General features: G+C 39.6%; 1 protein-coding gene and 1 long non-coding RNA gene across 3 annotated transcripts; one reads left to right on the forward strand and one right to left on the reverse strand.

Annotated features, from left to right (window-relative positions):
* The first annotated feature begins 161 nt into the window (after positions 1–161).
* On the forward strand, positions 162–15,905 carry LOC103464242 (neuronal acetylcholine receptor subunit beta-2-like). Of its 2 annotated transcripts, none has more exons than XM_008408226.2 (8): positions 162–770; positions 4,404–4,549; positions 8,338–8,382; positions 8,472–8,581; positions 8,739–9,265; positions 10,580–11,058; positions 12,598–12,743; positions 13,823–15,905. In XM_008408226.2, the coding sequence occupies exons 1-8, from the start codon at positions 725–727 to the stop codon at positions 13,836–13,838; spliced, it is 1,515 nt and encodes a 504-aa protein (XP_008406448.1). In that variant the 5' UTR covers positions 162–724; the 3' UTR covers positions 13,839–15,905. The 2 variants fall into 2 exon arrangements, with proteins under 2 accessions (XP_008406448.1, XP_008406457.1); XM_008408235.2 differs by lacking the exon at positions 162–770 and adding an exon at positions 800–932.
* On the reverse strand, positions 12,647–17,409 carry LOC108166617 (uncharacterized). Its single transcript, XR_001776969.1, has 3 exons — positions 17,251–17,409; positions 17,068–17,131; positions 12,647–12,730 (listed from the first exon to the last, which is right to left on the reverse strand). It is a non-coding gene; the product is annotated as an uncharacterized LOC108166617 (long non-coding RNA).
* Positions 17,410–17,469: the final 60 nt, after the last annotated feature.

The raw sequence follows: 17,469 nt of genomic DNA on the forward strand, positions 1-17,469 counted from the left end.
ACACACACACACACACACACACACACACACACACACACACACACACACCCACACACACACACACACACACACACCCACACACACAAAACCCTAAAAGTCAAATGGGGACTCTGCTCATTCTGAATGAGCTCAGTGAGTCTCAGTGAGTTTGACTCCAAGCGGTAACAGACGGATCGCCAGTGATAGCTGAAGCGCGCTCCCGGTGCGCGCCGCGGTTCCAGCGGGAGCGCGTCAGAGGTTTCATTAGAGATGTGCAAACTTCCGCCGGTTGAAGGTGGGTCAAGTCACAGAGAGAGAAAGAAGTTTGCTTTTGAAATTTCTGGAGACAACAGCGACGCCAAAGTGGATCTCGTCTCTGACTGTTTGATCTGGATCGACGTTGTGACAGTGGCTGCTTGCGGCGGAAATAAAAAAAAAAAAACATCAAAAAAAGCAGCGTGGCTTTTGACGCTCTGAGATAAAACGACTACAATGTGTTTTTTGACAATCATTATTTAGACTGTGAACCTTTTTGTCTCCATGTTCCCGTGTTTTCCTTTTTAATCTTCTGAAAAATTCAAGCATCTAAAACCGGACTAGTTGCTCTGAAACTGTGGGAAAGAAAAATCCTGTTTCATCGCGATGGATGACACGGAGTGAATTTTGTCATTAATTGGACTTAAATTTCTTCTTTTGAAGAGCAACGTCGAAAAGTAACAAGTTTGTGCAAGGAAGCGGGGAGGAGATGACACCCAGCCCTTTATTCCTGGTCCTCATTCTGTCGCTTACAAGTAAGTCATGTTCGATTCTTTGCGTTTATGCCTAAAACTTTACGATGAAAAACATACATTTCGATTCCAGTGCGTTCAGACTAGCAGCGTTTTAGTGGAGAATTCATTCAGTGCTGTGATCCGAGGGAGGAAATAGACGCTGTCCATGGTGCTGATGTCAATGTAAGCACACAGATCTCTGGACTACTTCAGATATGACCGTCGTGCCTCCCCCCCTCTGCACACACGCACACACACACACAAGTTTGTACATGAACGATGTTCGGGTTCTGTTTCTTAAAAAAAATGTACCGTAGCCTTGATTTGCACAAAAATCCCCGACTTTGACTGAGTTTTTGTCAGTTTTTACTAATAACAATAAGACACTGAGGCACGCATTATAGGACATATTGTTCAGTTTTGAATTTCTTTCTCTTTCATTTAATAACTTTTTTGCACTTTCTCATCCTTTTGGCTAAAGAAACGTTTTCAGCCACCAACTTCACTATTCGGCCATTTTTAAACACATTGCCTACATTCCAATTAATCGATTATTGCTGTGGCATCATTTCACTGTGAAAAAAAATCTATATGGTTTATTTTGTGTTTATTTATTCTCACTTTGACAAACTATCCTTTAAACAAAACCAACCCTGTCTTAAAAAAAATCTGTAAGCCAATCCATTATTTGATTTAATAATTTAATCTTAAAGTCGATCTCTGTGGATAGAAATGTTTCATTAATAACCAACGACCATCTTCCTCTGTGGGGTATAAATAGAAAATGATGCAGAGGTCAGTTTCTTTTAGCCTCTGGGTTGGAGAAGCAGCCACAACACACCGTGCCACCAGGCACTGAATGAGGTAAAATAAATACCCAGAGCTCATTGTAAGAGAGCATGTACAGTAATGTCATAAAAAATGTTTTTTTACCTGGGACATTGTGTTTAATCAGGCAAAACGAAGATTAAGCTTTTCAGTAAGAAACACTTCACGTGAGTTTGGTATAAAACAAGGGATGAAAATGTGTAAACACCTCATGTCCACCATTAACCTGGTGAAGATGCTGCAATGGCATTATGGCCTCTTTTTTAAGGCATTATGAGAAAAATATTTTCATACAAACAGGATCATAAGCCAACGATGCCATTAGGTCTTTAAACAGGATTGTGATCCCAAACAAAAACCTCTTTGTCACCCAGACCTCCTCAAAAAGACTTTAGCAGAAATAGATTGAGTGATTAATCTTGCTAAGTGTTGTCCTTTTGACAAAAAGGGATTCGCACAAAGTACTAGCGGCAGACTTTCCAACGACTCTTAATGCGACGACGTTACTGAAAACAATTATCTCCTAACTTCACTTTTAATTGAAACTCACGGTTGGGTAACATCTGTCTCACTCTCGTTTAGAGATATTTTCTTCTGTCTACCTGGAAGGTTGGACAGTTGTTGTGTGCAGACTCTAAAAATATTCAAAAGTAAAAGCAGATGGGCTGTTTGAATAATTCACCGAGGGCTACTTTTGTTCATGTATCCAAGAAAGCTCCGCGTCGCTTCTCTCAGAGAACACACTTGAGTGGCTCTCTGTTTAAAAAAGAATCTCTTTGTTAATAATCTGCCCTGGATTCTTGTTTTGTGGAGCTTTGTGTTTTTTTGGCTTCTTTTATCACTAAACTGACACATTCAGCATTTTCCGCCGGGTCAGAATCAAACAGTGAGGACATTTTTACCAGCATCAATGAATAAAATAGGCAACTCACTACAGTTGATACACTCAACAGAAAAAAAAAAACATGGTTAAGTATCATCCTATTGGATCCATCAGGATACATATTCTCTGTAAACAAGGTTTTAAATAATTTATAGGATGCAATACTGTACAACTCAGAGAGACCGAGCAGCTTTCTGTGTCCTTTACAGTGTTGCTCTCTGTGTTTGCATTTCCTTAAAGGCCAGAAGATTTGTGCTGGATTTGTGTTACGTAATTGTATTTGGCAACCAGTGCTCATTCAAAGCGGATGTGGCGTTTAATAGCAGCTGTGGTGAAATGCACAGATTAAAAACGGCAGCACTATAACTTCACTGATTCTGTGCTTCTGTGCTGCTTTAAGGCATTTGAAGCCACATACAGCAGCGTAATAAGTACTGAACAAGTCAACATTACATTTTAATCTACCTTATGATACAAAATTCACAGTGGATGTCTCTAACAGCCAGGGCAACCAACAAATAAAATAAAATCAAAACAAGTAAGTCCACAAATCATGTGTTTAATGGAACAAGGAATACATGCTGAACATTTATTTATTTAAATTTCTCAATATTGTGTAATTCAAAGTAATTTTTCTGATGATGACTTAAAAAAAAACCTACCATAAAGATCAATGCATCGCTCAGGTGGGAGTTTGACCCGATCTCTAGAAAATGTTTTAATCCGGGATGTTCTTGGTGTGTCTTCTTTGAACTCCCATTTCAGTTCTTTTCATATATTTTAAATGGGATTCATGATGGATAACCAGCTGGGCCGTTCACTTTACATCAGGCTGTTAACATTCAACACAGAAAGTCTGAGAGAACTTTATGGCAATTATTTCAGTAAAAACCTCTCTGGGAATCACATTGTTGTTGCAAAAGTGTTTCGTTTTTTTATACGTAGGTTCAGTTAAAGAAATGAGGATGATAAAAGTTGTGCAAAAAACAAAAAAAAATGTAAAGATTGAAAGGGCATCTCTCTCCATGCAAACAAAATATAAAGAAATGGGAGATAAATCAGCTTTTGCACAACATGTTAGGATAGAGTCTAACTTATGTCATCCTTAAGTTTAACCCAGCTTTCCCTCTGCAAGTGGTACAGCAAACTAGTTGTCCTCTTGGGTTGAAATAAGCTGAAAACTGGTTGTTTCATTTAGCTTTAATGCATTTATTCGCCCCATTTGAACTGAAACAAATAACACCCAGTCTGACATAAAAGTCGTAACAGCATGGTGCATCTGTAACAAGAACATCTGCTCTCGCTGCACGTAATCTACTGCACAAAAAAAGAAAGGAGGCAGTTTATGTGGCACAATGAAGCAAGCCATCTAGATATTTAATGCCCGCTTTGCTTTTGTAAGTTTGCTTGAGAATGGAGGCACGATGACGGCAAATGTCATGAGACGAAAAAAAAAAAGAAAAAAAACATTTTGCCTCCAAGTTATTCTGGGCTCTATTTTTTACATAACCAATCATTTAAAGCTGTGCAAACACAAAGCTTTGAGAGGTTGTCTCATAGGATGCATGTCTGGATTTCTGTTTGTTTTTTTCTTCTCTGAGTCTGCAAAATCCTCAGCCAATCACATTGACAAAGCAAACTAGAACATGGTGTAATAGTGATATTGTTAGGCATTAATAGCTTTATTGTTCACATCCAACTGGCATCTAAACACATGAGAGAACCAAAGTCAGTTTATTTTTTGTAAAATGAAGCTTCCTGACATTTTGGTTCACCGCAGGACGAGCAAATGGCATTTATTCATCACATTAATTATTGATTGGCTGATGTAATGTTTTCACATGAGTTTGTATCTGTTTTTCTAATGGCTGATTTATCCAGCAGCCATGTGAAATTAAACACACTCGGGGCGTGTTTGCTGCTCGTGCTTTTCTGCCCGGCAGACAGCAGAGCAGAGAATGCTGAGGAGCGGCTGGTGAACCACCTGCTGGGACAGGAGCGCTACAACAAGCTGATCAGACCTGCAATGAATAAGAGCCAACAGGTCACCATCTCCATACAGGTTTCTCTGTCGCAGCTCATCAATGTTGTGAGTATATTTTATGATCCGCAATAATCGTCAAAATTGGGTTTTGGGACAAGTTTCAGTCATACATTGAAGACCAATTATAATATCCAAGCATCCATTTTCTTTACACCCATGATGGATGCTGGTGCCTATCTCCAGCTAACATTCCAGGCAAGAGGTGGGGTCACCCTGGACAGGTTGCCAGTCTGTCACAGGGCAACACAGAGACACACAACCATGCACACACACACCTAGGAGCAATTTGGAGAGGCCAATTAACCTCACAGTCATGTTTTTGGACTGTGGGAGGAAACCGGAGTACCTGGAGAAAACCCACACATGAACAGGGAGAACATGCAAACTCCATGCAGAAAGACCGGGGCCGGGAATCGAACCCAGAACCTTCTTGCTGCAAGGCAACAGCTCTACCAACTGCGCCACTGTGCAGCTGATCCATTATAATATTTCAATTGTAATATAAAGATTTTATACAGTGCTTTTGCAAAAGTTTTTATACCCCTTCAACTTTTCATGTCGATATTGTGAGATTTAAGGAAAACAAGTTGTTTTAGACATGAAAATTTATGGTGGCTCTTATTTAGCAAATTTTTTTTATCATGATACCTCTAAACAAAATCTGGTGCAACTTAACAAGAAAAACTGTCTCATGAGGAACAAAGGAACCTCAGACAGGTTAGAGACAAAGCTCTGGAGGAATTTAAAACATGCACTGAAAAAAAAAAGATCATGTGGTGAAGTAGATTTAACAAAACTGAATCTGTGAAATCAACAAAAAAAAAATTCACATTAGTGTATTTACACAAATATATCTAGTATTAAGGTCCAAAATATTTATTCAAGATACAAATATTTTTCAGAAAATGCATTAAGAGCCTATCTTAACAAAAAACAATCTTTATGGTTTTTCATTCAGTATTTCAAAACACCAAATACCCATAAGACTGTTTCAATCAAGTATTTTCTTTTTAAGCGTTAAGGAATTACAACAAACTCAGATTTATTAAGTTAACTTAAGATTTTACAGCGTACTTTGCAAATTTCATTTACTACATTAAAAACAGCTTCATAATTTATACAAAGTTCAGCTTTGTTTAATCTACCTGACAAAATTAAGTTCACTTTACTTGGATTTTCCTTTTCATGTCACAACATAAGTAAAAACTTTGAACAAAGAAAAGATAAAAAACCATGAATAAATTATGCAAATAGTTGGCTTTTTTTTAAGTAAAGGGCAGAATATTTTTGTCAGTGTGGTTTGGTTATGAAACAACATCTCAAGCTGTGGACAGTTCTCAGAGAGCTGCACAATCCTTGTTCTGAAAAACCTCCAAGACGTCACTGTCTTGACAGACTCAGCGCTCCAATGAGACCAGAAGCCAAGAGGCCATTTTAATGCTGCAAAGTAAACCAGTGTTTTGATATTTAAATTTGACATTTTTATTTTACTATTCCTTAAGTCGTCTTTAGGAATGGGCGACCCTTTGTGAAGGAGCTAAACTTTACTTCAGTGGATCCAGATTTTTCAACTAGAGGCGATGCTGGGTCGAAAATCCAGAAACTTGGGCTTTAATTTGGTAACATGACAGCCGATCCTCTTATATCATCCAACATTCTTATGTTGGATGATATAAGGAGCATCGTGAGCAAACTGTAGCAGAACTGTAGCTCTGCTGTTTTTATTTTTTATTTTTAAACCCCTTTGGGCTCTGAGCAGACAACTTCCCAGTGTCTCTGACGCCATGCATCTTTAATCAGCTGCTCTCCCTGAGCCCATCTTACGCCGAGCCACTTGGACCCAGAGAGGCTGCTGAGCGTCTAATTTCCAGACGAGAACTGACTGCAACGTTGTTTTTGCTACTAAAAACGTGAACTTTCTGTTGTTAACACAAGTAAGAGAGAAGACGAATGGAAGCAGATTTTAATCGGCTCTTTTACACTCTTGACTTTGGTGGAATCCTTCTGGGGTTTTTTTGTGAAACAAAACATCGAACTGAAGAAGTATAATTTGATATTAAGATGATAATTCATCCTCCCACTCCATCATTACACCATGTCTGATAGATTTCTGTTTAATATACTGGAAAAGCACCTTACCCGACCACTAGAGTTTCTGTTGTTTCTCAGGAGGCTCCACTGCATTATGAAGAAGAAAAAACGTCCACAATATAAATTATGGTGTGAGATGAGTGTTTATGCAAAACTGACTTGGGCAATATCTTTAGTATGACATAAAGCTTCGTTAACAGACTCTGTGCTGCTTTACTAGTTGTAGTTGATGAGATCTCTGTAACAAATTTACACTGTTTCTGTATCTGACTGCATAGATATTTATCTAATATTTAATAATTTTCTCTCTATAATAAACTCATTTGATTTAAATAGCTACATGGATTTCATGGCATAAAATCTAACCACTGCTCCATCACCTGAACCCCCTGTTGCATCAGTGAGGGTCATTTACTTGTTTAGAAAATACGGTTACGTTGCATTAACTGGATATTTCTTAAAACACACACACGCACGCACACACACACACACACGCACGCACGCACGCACGCACGCACGCACGCACGCACGCACATAATCATTTCATCACAAAAAAAAAAACAGTAAATAATGACGGAGATGTGATGTGATCATGCAAACATTCAAACTCTGCATCACAGGGTCTCAGTAAAAAGGCTCGCGGGTTAGATGAAGTGACAGCTTGAAGTCGCCGCCGGCTGGGAACAAGTGTGAGTCTTCTTGCCCGTCTCTCTGAGTCTTTCCGGTGATACGTGACTGACGTGTCGAGGTCGAACAGCTACAGCACCATTTGATTTTCGAATGGGCTGCAAACTCGATGCAGAACAAGAACTTGCAAGAATACAAGGCAGAATTCGCAGACACATTCTTTTAGTTGGATGTCCGAGTTTTTGTAAAATTGAATGAATCATTGATGGTCCATCTGGGCTGTGAGGTGGCTATTTTATTTTGAAACCTTTTTTTTTTTTTTCTACCAACCTTGCTCATCTAGAGATTACATTTTCTGCATGTTCCTTTTTTGCAAAGAGATGAGATTGGATGGAGAACTTCTGCTAACGGTGATCTTCAAGTGGAAAGTGAGACCCTCTAAATCAGGGGTGTCAAACTCCAGTCCTGAAGGGCCGCTGTCCTGCAGTTTTTAGATGTGCCACAGGTATAAAACACCTGAATGGACTGGAGTTTGACACCCCTGCTCTAAATCATGAACACGTTTATAGGGCCCAAAGAATATAATACAGACTACCTGATGCTGCTTCTGTGTTCCTTGTTGGGATGATGAGCTCAGCCTAATGTGCGGAATAAGATTCCTTTATCCAAAATGCTTTGCATGCAGATCAAATAGTTCAGTTTTTCTCTCATCTGTTTGATTGTCTGATTACCTGTGGTTGTAATGTACAAAACATTAATTAAAAACCAACTGAACAAGAGCATTAGCACAAAGTGTCCGCAAATATACTGTCTTCTTATTTTTAATTTCTTTTAATAATTAAGGAAATAATTTATTTTAAGTTTGAGAAATCATTGCCAGATATCATGGATGTTTCATGATTCTGACCTAAACTTCGAAAACAATTTCTATGAAACACAGTGAATAAGCGTATGGTGAAGTTATTAAAATCTCTACATTACTCTATTAAACCATTGAAGTATTGAAAAATGTGGTATTTTGGCGTCTTTCACATAATTTGCTAAAACGTCCTTAAAGTTGACCAGATAAACTAAAATATGGCAGAAATCCAATCAATGTTTCTTTGTTTCTGCAGAATGAGAGGGAGCAGATCATGACGACCAATGTGTGGCTGTTTCAGGTACCCCGCAGTCTTTCTCCAATTCCCTGTTTGCGTCTCAATTCATATATTTTTTGGTTCGCTGATAAGAGTGTTTATTCTTTCCGTAGGAATGGAATGACTACAGACTGAGATGGGACCCGGAAAAATATGAAGGCATCAAAAAACTGCGAATCCCTTCCAAACTGATCTGGCTTCCTGACATAGTGCTTTACAACAAGTGAGTAAGGTGGAAAACGTAAACTGATTTTTTTTAAAAAAAACGACCTGAAGGCGCAGAGAAAAAGTGAAAACGTTAGATAAGCATGGCTGTACTGTTGAATCGACAGATTGCCCACTGTTGAATATTCATGGCCCAATCTCTAAACGTGTCACAGTGCCGACGGTGTGTACGAAGTTTCCTTCTACTGCAACGCCGTGGTCTCCAACACGGGCGACATCTTCTGGCTCCCCCCAGCCATCTACAAGTCCGCCTGCTCCATCGAGGTGCAGAACTTCCCCTTCGATCAGCAGAACTGCACGCTCAAGTTTCGGTCCTGGACGTACGACCACACGGAGGTGGACCTCATCCTCACCAGCGACTTCGCCAGTCGGGACGACTTCACGCCGAGCGGGGAGTGGGACATCGTCTCGCTCCCGGCACGCAAAAACGAGGACCCCAGCGACATCACGTACCTCGACATCACTTACGATTTCGTCATCCAGAGGAAGCCTCTGTTTTACACCATCAACCTGATCATCCCGTGCGTGCTGATCACGTCGCTGGCCATCCTGGTGTTCTACTTGCCTTCGGACTGCAGGGAGAAGATGACGCTGTGCATCTCGGTGCTGCTGGCCCTCACCGTGTTCCTGCTCCTGATATCGAAGATAGTGCCGCCCACCTCTCTGGCGGTGCCACTCATAGGTCTGTGAAGTTTGTGTTTGTTTGCTGCTCACGGGGATACAGGGCCGGACAACACTTGTTTTTCTGATAATTGTAAAAACCAAATTATCATTTGGTGTTTTATAAAATGTTTTTGTGAAAATTTGATGTGTAAAAAAAGTAATCTGAAAAAAGTAAACTTTACATCCTTATAGGTTTTTAGAAGCACCAACTTCAGCAAAGAGAAACCTTATCCATTTTTTACACTAGACTAAGCCAACACCACAGTCTTACAAGTCTTTCAGAACATGGACGGCCTTTGCAGTCTTACAGCGGTGGTTTCATGCATTTTTGAGGCACATATTCCATTTTAAAGCACAGTCAAGTAACTGTTACTGTCAGTTGTTATAAAAAATGCTGTACATAACAACCGTGACTTAGAAGAAATTTGACTTTGTAATTTGACACCTTGAAATTGGGCCTCTGTCTCTTTAAGAAACTCATGCCATTTTTAAAAAGAGTAGAGCAAGAGAAAGAAAAAAAGCTCACCAATGTTGGAAATGGAGGCACATCTGATTCTTAAAGAGAAATTTAAAACATCCTGCTCCTGACCCATAGAGGTTTTTTTTTTTGTTGTTTTTTCTGGAAAGCATCAGGGAATTATTTTCTGCAGTAATTGGAGAAAATTTAACATTGTCACTTCTTAAATACTGAAATGAGATTTTCTAGATTTCCCAGAATCAATAAACTTTTACAAAATAATGAATACTGTGGGACAGTAAGAATAGAGCGTGAAAGGAACCAAACAAGCTGTTTCATGGGGGCTGTGAGAACGGACACCGCCCTCGTTTAGTTTGCAATAACATAAAATCAGCAATTTCTTGATGACGTTGCATTTAATGAATTAGGAATGTAACAGCCTCCAACATAAAATACATGTCAATGAAACATGGACTTATTCTGAAACAGGTTCTGTGTTTGTTGTCAGGAAGCTGCAGCTGGCTTTGTAGACGTAGTTCATATTTCCAAGGTTGAGATCGGAAAGTGTCATTTAAAATGACTTGTTCATTTTAAATGAACAAGTCATTTAAAATGACTTGTGTGTAGCTACACACGTAGCTACACACGTTAAGCTACGTGTGTAGCTTAACACACGTAGGATTTATGTTGTTAGAGATAATTACTTTTTAATTATGTACGTATAATTCATGTTTTAAAGTCTTTGAATTCTGTCAGATAGGAAAGATGCGGTGTGGGTTGAGAAGCTCAGCCCTCGACCCACACATTAGTGTGCAGTAGATGTACTAATATGTCTTTGTTTTGCCCCTTTTTTCTCTTTTTCTGAACATTTTCAAGGCAAATACTTGATGTTCACCATGGTGCTGGTCACATTCTCCACCGTCAGTACGGCCTGTGTCCTCAATGTGCATCACCGCTCCCCGTCTACTCACTACATGCCAGACTGGGTCAAGCAACTCTTCTTGGTTCGCCTCGCGACCTTCCTGCTCATGAGACGCCCGGGTTCCTCCAGCGTCCACAATAAGCTCCGCAAAAGGCTCACCAGCAGGAGCCCCGTCAGCAAAAGCAGCTTCCACAGCGGCGCAGGCAGGAGGCAGCATTCCGACACCAGACTGGGAGGAATCCCCACAGACTGCAACTCTTTCTACGTCAACGAGGACTCGGCGTACAACTGCTGCTGGAAGACGGGCGACGCCCGGGACTCCCCCGACTTTGGGAGGCCGACGGCGGCGCAGCTGGATGCAGAGCTGGAAGAAGCAGTGGATGGAGTGAAATACATTGCTGAACACATGAAGATGGAAGACGGCAATGAAGGGGTGAGGAGCCAAAAAGTAGAGAAATAAGGAGAGAAAGAATAAAAATCATTAGCTCATTAGCCCCTCTCTTGATGTGTGAGAGGGGCTGAATGAGAGAAGAAAAAACTGATTTTGATGTGTTATATATTAGATCTCTAGAAAAAGATTGACTCTCTAAACAGTGTTTACAGTGCCTTGAAATTATATTCCTACTTCCTGAACTATTTTTCATTTTTTTTACATCACAGCCTCAATGTATTTATATGGGCTAATAAAAATAGTATTAAGCAAAGTTGGGATAGCTACATCTAGCATTTTTGGGGCATGAAGGAGATTTTTGAAATATAAAAAAATATATACATGGGAAAGTTTAAAGAACGGTTGAATTATAAAGTTAGAGACAAAATCCAAAAACGTTGCTGTAATTTTAGCAAAAAAGTAATGAAACGACCCACAGAGGCTGAATCCAAAAGCTTGCCACACACTTCAGGTTTTCACTTCTAAACATTTTGTAACGCATGTGTAATTTTCTTTTCACTTCACAAATGCGCCATGTTGTTTCAATCTATCACATACAATTCCAATAAAATATCGTCATAGAATGGTGGTTGTGGTGGTGAGGAGAGACGCAGAGAACCAGGTTGTGAAAGGAATGATGGATTTAATGACGAGAACTCAGACAGTCCAAATACAGGCGGCACGGCAGAGAGTTAGCACACGGCTAATTACCGGTAGCAACTGAAAGACAAAGGACTGCAAACGAGAGTGGAACCAACACAGAGCTTAACAGTGCGACTGAGTGGCAAGCAGACAAACAACGACATAAGCGGCAGGAGACAAAGACAGCAGGTGGACTTAAATACATAGGGAGGGTAATCAAGGAATGAGACACACCTGGGAAGCAATCAACGGGGAAGACGCAGAGACAGAGACTCACAGTAAGGAAACTGAACACACAAAACCCTAAAAATAAATACACAGAAACACGGAATATGACAAATATATCTTTAACATAGCAGTAAAAGGTTCAGAAGGCATCAATTTCTTTCCAAGATGCTGTAATTTTGTTGTTTTCAAAGTTTCGGACTCTCTGTGAACTTTAGTTTTAATTTGGAACAGTCAGAAAGATTAAAGTGACAAATAAAAGTAGAAATCTGGTTTTTATCACATCTAAGCTGACTTACCAATACACTGACCCCTTTTTTGTGACCTTGGGTTTTTTAACTTTCCTTTCATCCAGCATATTTTCCCGTCACAAAGTTGTTCATGACAGCCTGTTAGGATCAGTCATATGTTTTAAGGTTAAAAATATTTTTGGCAACAGACCTGAAAGCCTTCATAACATCAGATGTTCAAACTCCTGTTAGTCTGTTCTTCCAATCTTATCTCCAAAGGGTCTTTAATGTTTCAAGCGAATATTTTCCAGTTATGCTGAAAACAGACAAACTGTTGGTGCAGACATATATTAAAAAAGTGACTTCAGGGTGATCGGTTTAAAACATACAGATTATGGTAAAAATGAACCTGTCACAATTTTTGACTTTCCGTTATGGCTTCCAGATCATCGAGGACTGGAAGTACGTTGCCATGGTGATAGATCGTCTCTTTCTCTGGATCTTCATCCTGGTGTGTGTGGTGGGAACTCTGGGACTCTTCATGCAGCCTCTCTTCCAGAGCTACAACACGCCCACAGCTGATGACACAGAGTAAGTCACACAATGACATCATTTCTAACTAGCAAAGGCTCCAGTGAAAATGACTTAAAATCACGTTAAATAACTAAGTGTTTTGACTCTTGAAAGTGAGCAACAGTTCATCATTAGATTTAATTTCCCCACTGATTTATAAATATTTATTTCTACAGATAAACCATGTTATGACCGATGTGGGTGGTGGTATGAAGAAATGAAAATGACTTATAATAGTTGTAAAGTTGCATATGGATGGACTATGAATGCATAACGATGAATTTAACACGTGGTTTCCAATATTGTTAATCATTTCTTGTCGGCCATCTTCAGCGCCTTACCAAAGTATTCGACCTGTTGCTTTTTTCCACACTTTGTCACGTTCCATACGCAACATTCGATGTGTTTTCGTTAAAATGTCATGTGATGAATCGACAGTCTGTATTACACGATTGTGAAGTAGGATCAAGGTTTTACATAAAACAACAAAAAAACATTGATATATTTAGTTGTCTTTCATGGAACAGAGGCAGGAGGAAAGCCGCTGACAGAGAAACAAAACAGACTCAATCTAATATTTGCAAGAAGTTATGGAGTGTGTGCGATAAAAGCGAAGTACGGGATGCTTTCAAATTAGACAAACTGGAACTTTTCATCCCACATGCCAAACAATACAGATGGAGGAAGGCTAACACTGCGCCAGGCTGTGCAGATTCTTTCCTTCAGCTTAGACAGAAAGGCTGGAGAGAGAAACATGTTAGATAAAATATATAATCATGTCATTCAAGGTCCAGACCTAAAGCCAATTGATGTTGACAAAATATCAAAGCAGTTGAAGAAGCAAAGAAGAACGGTCTAAAACATATAATGTTTTGGTAGAATCAAAAGTCTCGCAGGTGTAATTGTCACATTTAATATTTAATTCACAACTCAGTAGAAAACATTCAAACAGTACCATCCAAGACATTTTTTTTATATCAAAATACTCCCAGGAATATCTAACTCAAAGTGTTTTCTTTTTTCTTTTTTTTTTGCATAAAATGTTTTATTTATAGAGACACAAATGAATTCATCACGCTGTGTTTTTCTCCCTGCAGATATGGAGACTTCTAGGATTTCTGTGGCGCAGAAGTGAAAACAGTCGAATCAGCATCAAAAGGAGAGAAGAAGCTGAACATTTGTCAAACATAATTCGGCTGCTGCTGGTCAGATCTGATGTGCATTCAGCCTGACCGGGGCAGCATGCTGCACTTGTTGAATTTGCAACGTTGGACTTTAAATGCGAAGCAGTGCTTGTGCGAGGATTGAAGCAGCTCGATCGCACGTCCAGGAGGAACGACAGACTTTACAACTCTCTTCTCTGTCCAATTGATGAATACACCTTCACGACTACTTAAGGACAAATTTTGATGTCTTTGAACCACTGTGAAAGTTTGGACTGGGTTCAAGTCAAAGACAGACTAGTATATTCACACTGAGGCTCTTGTGAAGCCATCTGCTGCGGTGTTCATATGGAAACTCTCTGAGATGACGCAGCGGATAGTTATTTCTCCTCTACCCACTCCATTCAAACCAATATTTAATGACACACAACTCACTGTGTCTTTTTCACCTTTCTTTCTTTCTTTCTTTCTCTCTTTCTTTCTTTATTATAAAACTATTATTCCACCATCCCCTTAGTGAGCGCTTCATTTCCATCGCCTGTCCTACTTTGGATGTTACTTGTTCTGCTGTTGGTCTCTGTCACTGCGTTTTTTTCTTCTCTGCTTAGGTTTTTTCTTTGTCTGTCTGTTATTTTTTTTTGACATGCTATATCAAAAAGCCTGTCAGACAAACTCGGAGAGGACTCGGGAAAACTTCCCCGAAAGACCACATGACAAAAAGTGATGTAAAAGCAGTGAAAGAATGATTGGTTGCAGCTGCCATGCCCACAGAGAAACATGTTGGAAGCTGATTTGTGATTACTTTCTTCAGATTGAACTGGGTTTTTCCTCTAGGTGGATGAAACCCAATCAAGTTGTTGTTTTTTTGTTTGTTTGTTTTTTTTACCCAACATTACAGATTTCAGCCAGCGAGTTTAGGAATGAGCAACTTTAGCTTTCAGACTTACAGAGACTGAACGTATACATCCAAACAAAAGTGACGTGTCCATCATCCGACAGAAATAGAAAACCTGAAAGATGGCGTGAGGGACTGCTGCCACATCAGGATGTTTTACATCTACAAAAAGAAAGAATGAATGCTGAAGCTGAAACTACAAAAATTATGATTTGACGTGTGTGCGGCACATTCTAATGTAGCAAGTTGTCACATTAAAGACAGAAGAAGGTCTATTCTGTTTTGTTTTTTACTTTTATAGAGGGTAGATCCACTTTTTTGGAACGATATCAAATGTACACTCAGCAACAATGTGATGTTACACGTGTAAAATAAGATGAATGAATTTTAAAATATTTTCCACACTAACTGTGTTCTAATATAAATATGTTGAATAAAAGCAAATCTGTGTTGAAACTCTACAATAATGTGCTGACAAAATGTTTTGACTTTATGTCAAACTCAAGCATGACAGATTTTCATTTAATAAGATTTATGATTAAATCACAGTCCCTCTTTGTGAACAACACTCCATCCAAACATGCTGTGTGACACATGCAGAGTTTTTTTATTCTTCAGGTTTCACATCTGCTGACACTTCTGTGGTGTTAAATATTGACAGCAGAGTAAATGTCGAAGAGCTGCTGTCACATTAAGAGCCTGGGGGTGAGAAATAAGGGCACATTATGTCATGAGGTAATTTCTACAGACTCTGTAAGTATGAGTTGTGACAAGGTGACATTAAACGATGTGTTCAGTGCTCAGGGGGGCTAACGAGGTCAGCAAAAAGTGGCTAAAATACATTCTTACTTTAGAAAATGGAACATTGCGACAAAAATGAAGGCACGTGGTTTGCTGCCTTTAACATTCCTGCAGTTGTTTTGTGCAGGTTTTGACCGAAAACGTCAGCGTCAGTCAGCCTGTGTGTGTGAAGGTTTATGAATGTGTGTAAAGCTGTTTTCTTACTGTTAATATGCTTTGTGGGTTTGTCCTGCTCGGTCTTTAGGTTCAAAAAGTGTGTTAATGGCCGAGGCGGTGAGTTGGAATCGACAAAACACAATAAATGCTCTTCGCTCCGTTGAAGCCGAGTTCCTTTGTGAGTCTGCGAGCGTCCGTTTTCCAATTCATGAACCCAATCGGCTAACCAGGAGGCACTCTATGGTGAAAATAGTGACACTCTCTATCTGAGAGCACCCCCTGAAGACAGACCGTTACTTTTAACGCACTATTGCATGGATGAACACACACTCACACACACAATGGTCCATGGTAAGATTTAAAAGGCCCAAATTCTTTATCTCAGCAAAAGTGGAGCACTGATTTCTGACCTGAAGTCAGCACATCAGCAAAAAACTACGAGTCTCTGCTCTGGTGGACAGTTATCGACCAGCTGCATATTTACTGTGGCCCCTCTAGGTCTGTGTGTTCGTACATATTGTGTGTGTAAGTGTGTTTGATATCAGCATAAGGTTGGCAGGGGAAGGACACTGACAGATCTTTGTTGCTGCGTGTCGGTGAAGGACAGATTCAGACGCTAGATTGTTGGTTTTACTACGTTGCGATTCTGTTTGAGTTGGCAAATTGTTGCCTGGGTCATTTATCCACGGAAATAAGGCGTGTTTTCCCACACTTGTCTTCTTTACCATGAAAATGTTTGAGCAACTGGATGTAATAATAGTTGGTTGTCTGTGATAAGTCAGTTTTGACCTGTAACAGCAGAGGAAGCCACAGTTGTTCCAACAAGACGCAGAAGTACTTCTGGCATTTCCTCTTTAAATCATTTAATGGCAGGGATTTTGAATAAAATTGTTTATGATTTGTCTTATTGGAACCTCTAAAAAGCAAGGAAAACTAACAATGCATGTTTTTTTTTTGTTTTACTTTTTAAAAGATGACTTCAGCCATAAAAACCTTAAACATTGTCACTCTTCTGGGCATCTGCAGCACAAACAAAAAGTGTCATGTAAGTTTCTAAAAAAAAAAAAAAGGTTTTTGAATAATTAGTTTCTCCAAGTGGAAGCTAACAAATCTCAAAAGGATAGACAAAAAAAATAATCTCCAAGTTTTCAATAATATTAGAAAATCACTGATCCAATTTTGAAACTAAGGAATTAGAGATTTTTAACTCCACATGAAACAATACATAAAAGTGCATTTTAGTGCTTAAAGTTTAAAGTAGAAAAGCCTAATTTGTCTTCCTTCACATGGCAGGAGCTGCAAAACAGGGGGCGGATCTGATGCTTACCTCCCTTCAGATGACTGGGAGGAGACACTACAGGTTCCTTCCAGCATTGGACTCATCTTGCGATCTCCAAAATAAAAAAAGAAAGAATATTACTGAGTCTGAGGTTTCATTCTGGACCACTCCTAAAACAATGTCCAAACAGAATTACAGATAGACGGCAAAATTCTTTTTGCTTCAAGATACTTTTCTTGCTCTTCTTCTGCCTCGGAGTCGATGTTGATGCTTGATGCCACACAACGACCAGGAGATTTAGATTTCCATGCCTTCCACTGTGTGTCAGTGTGAGCTGACGTCTGAATCACGCTGGGTAATTTAGATCCCCATGCTGCTTACGTTGGCTAAGGTTGCTCTCCTTAATAAGCAGGGTTTTGGACCCCTGCACATACTCCCCTCCTCCCCCCC

This window comes from Poecilia reticulata, linkage group LG1, assembly GCF_000633615.1.
Source record: "Poecilia reticulata strain Guanapo linkage group LG1, Guppy_female_1.0+MT, whole genome shotgun sequence".
Classification (NCBI taxonomy): Eukaryota; Metazoa; Chordata; class Actinopteri; order Cyprinodontiformes; family Poeciliidae; genus Poecilia; species Poecilia reticulata.

What these genes read in the sequence shown, in the direction of transcription:
- LOC103464242 (XM_008408226.2), top strand. Translation starts at nt 725, where the DNA reads ATGACACCCAGCCCTTTATTCCTGGTCCTCATTCTGTCGCTTACAA. An exon ending in TGTCGCAGCTCATCAATGTT is followed by an intron (nt 4,550 to 8,337) that starts GTGAGTATATTT and finishes TTGTTTCTGCAG; the next exon opens with AATGAGAGGGAGCAGATCAT. An exon ending in TGGAAGACGGCAATGAAGGG is followed by an intron (nt 11,059 to 12,597) that starts GTGAGGAGCCAA and finishes TATGGCTTCCAG; the next exon opens with ATCATCGAGGACTGGAAGTA.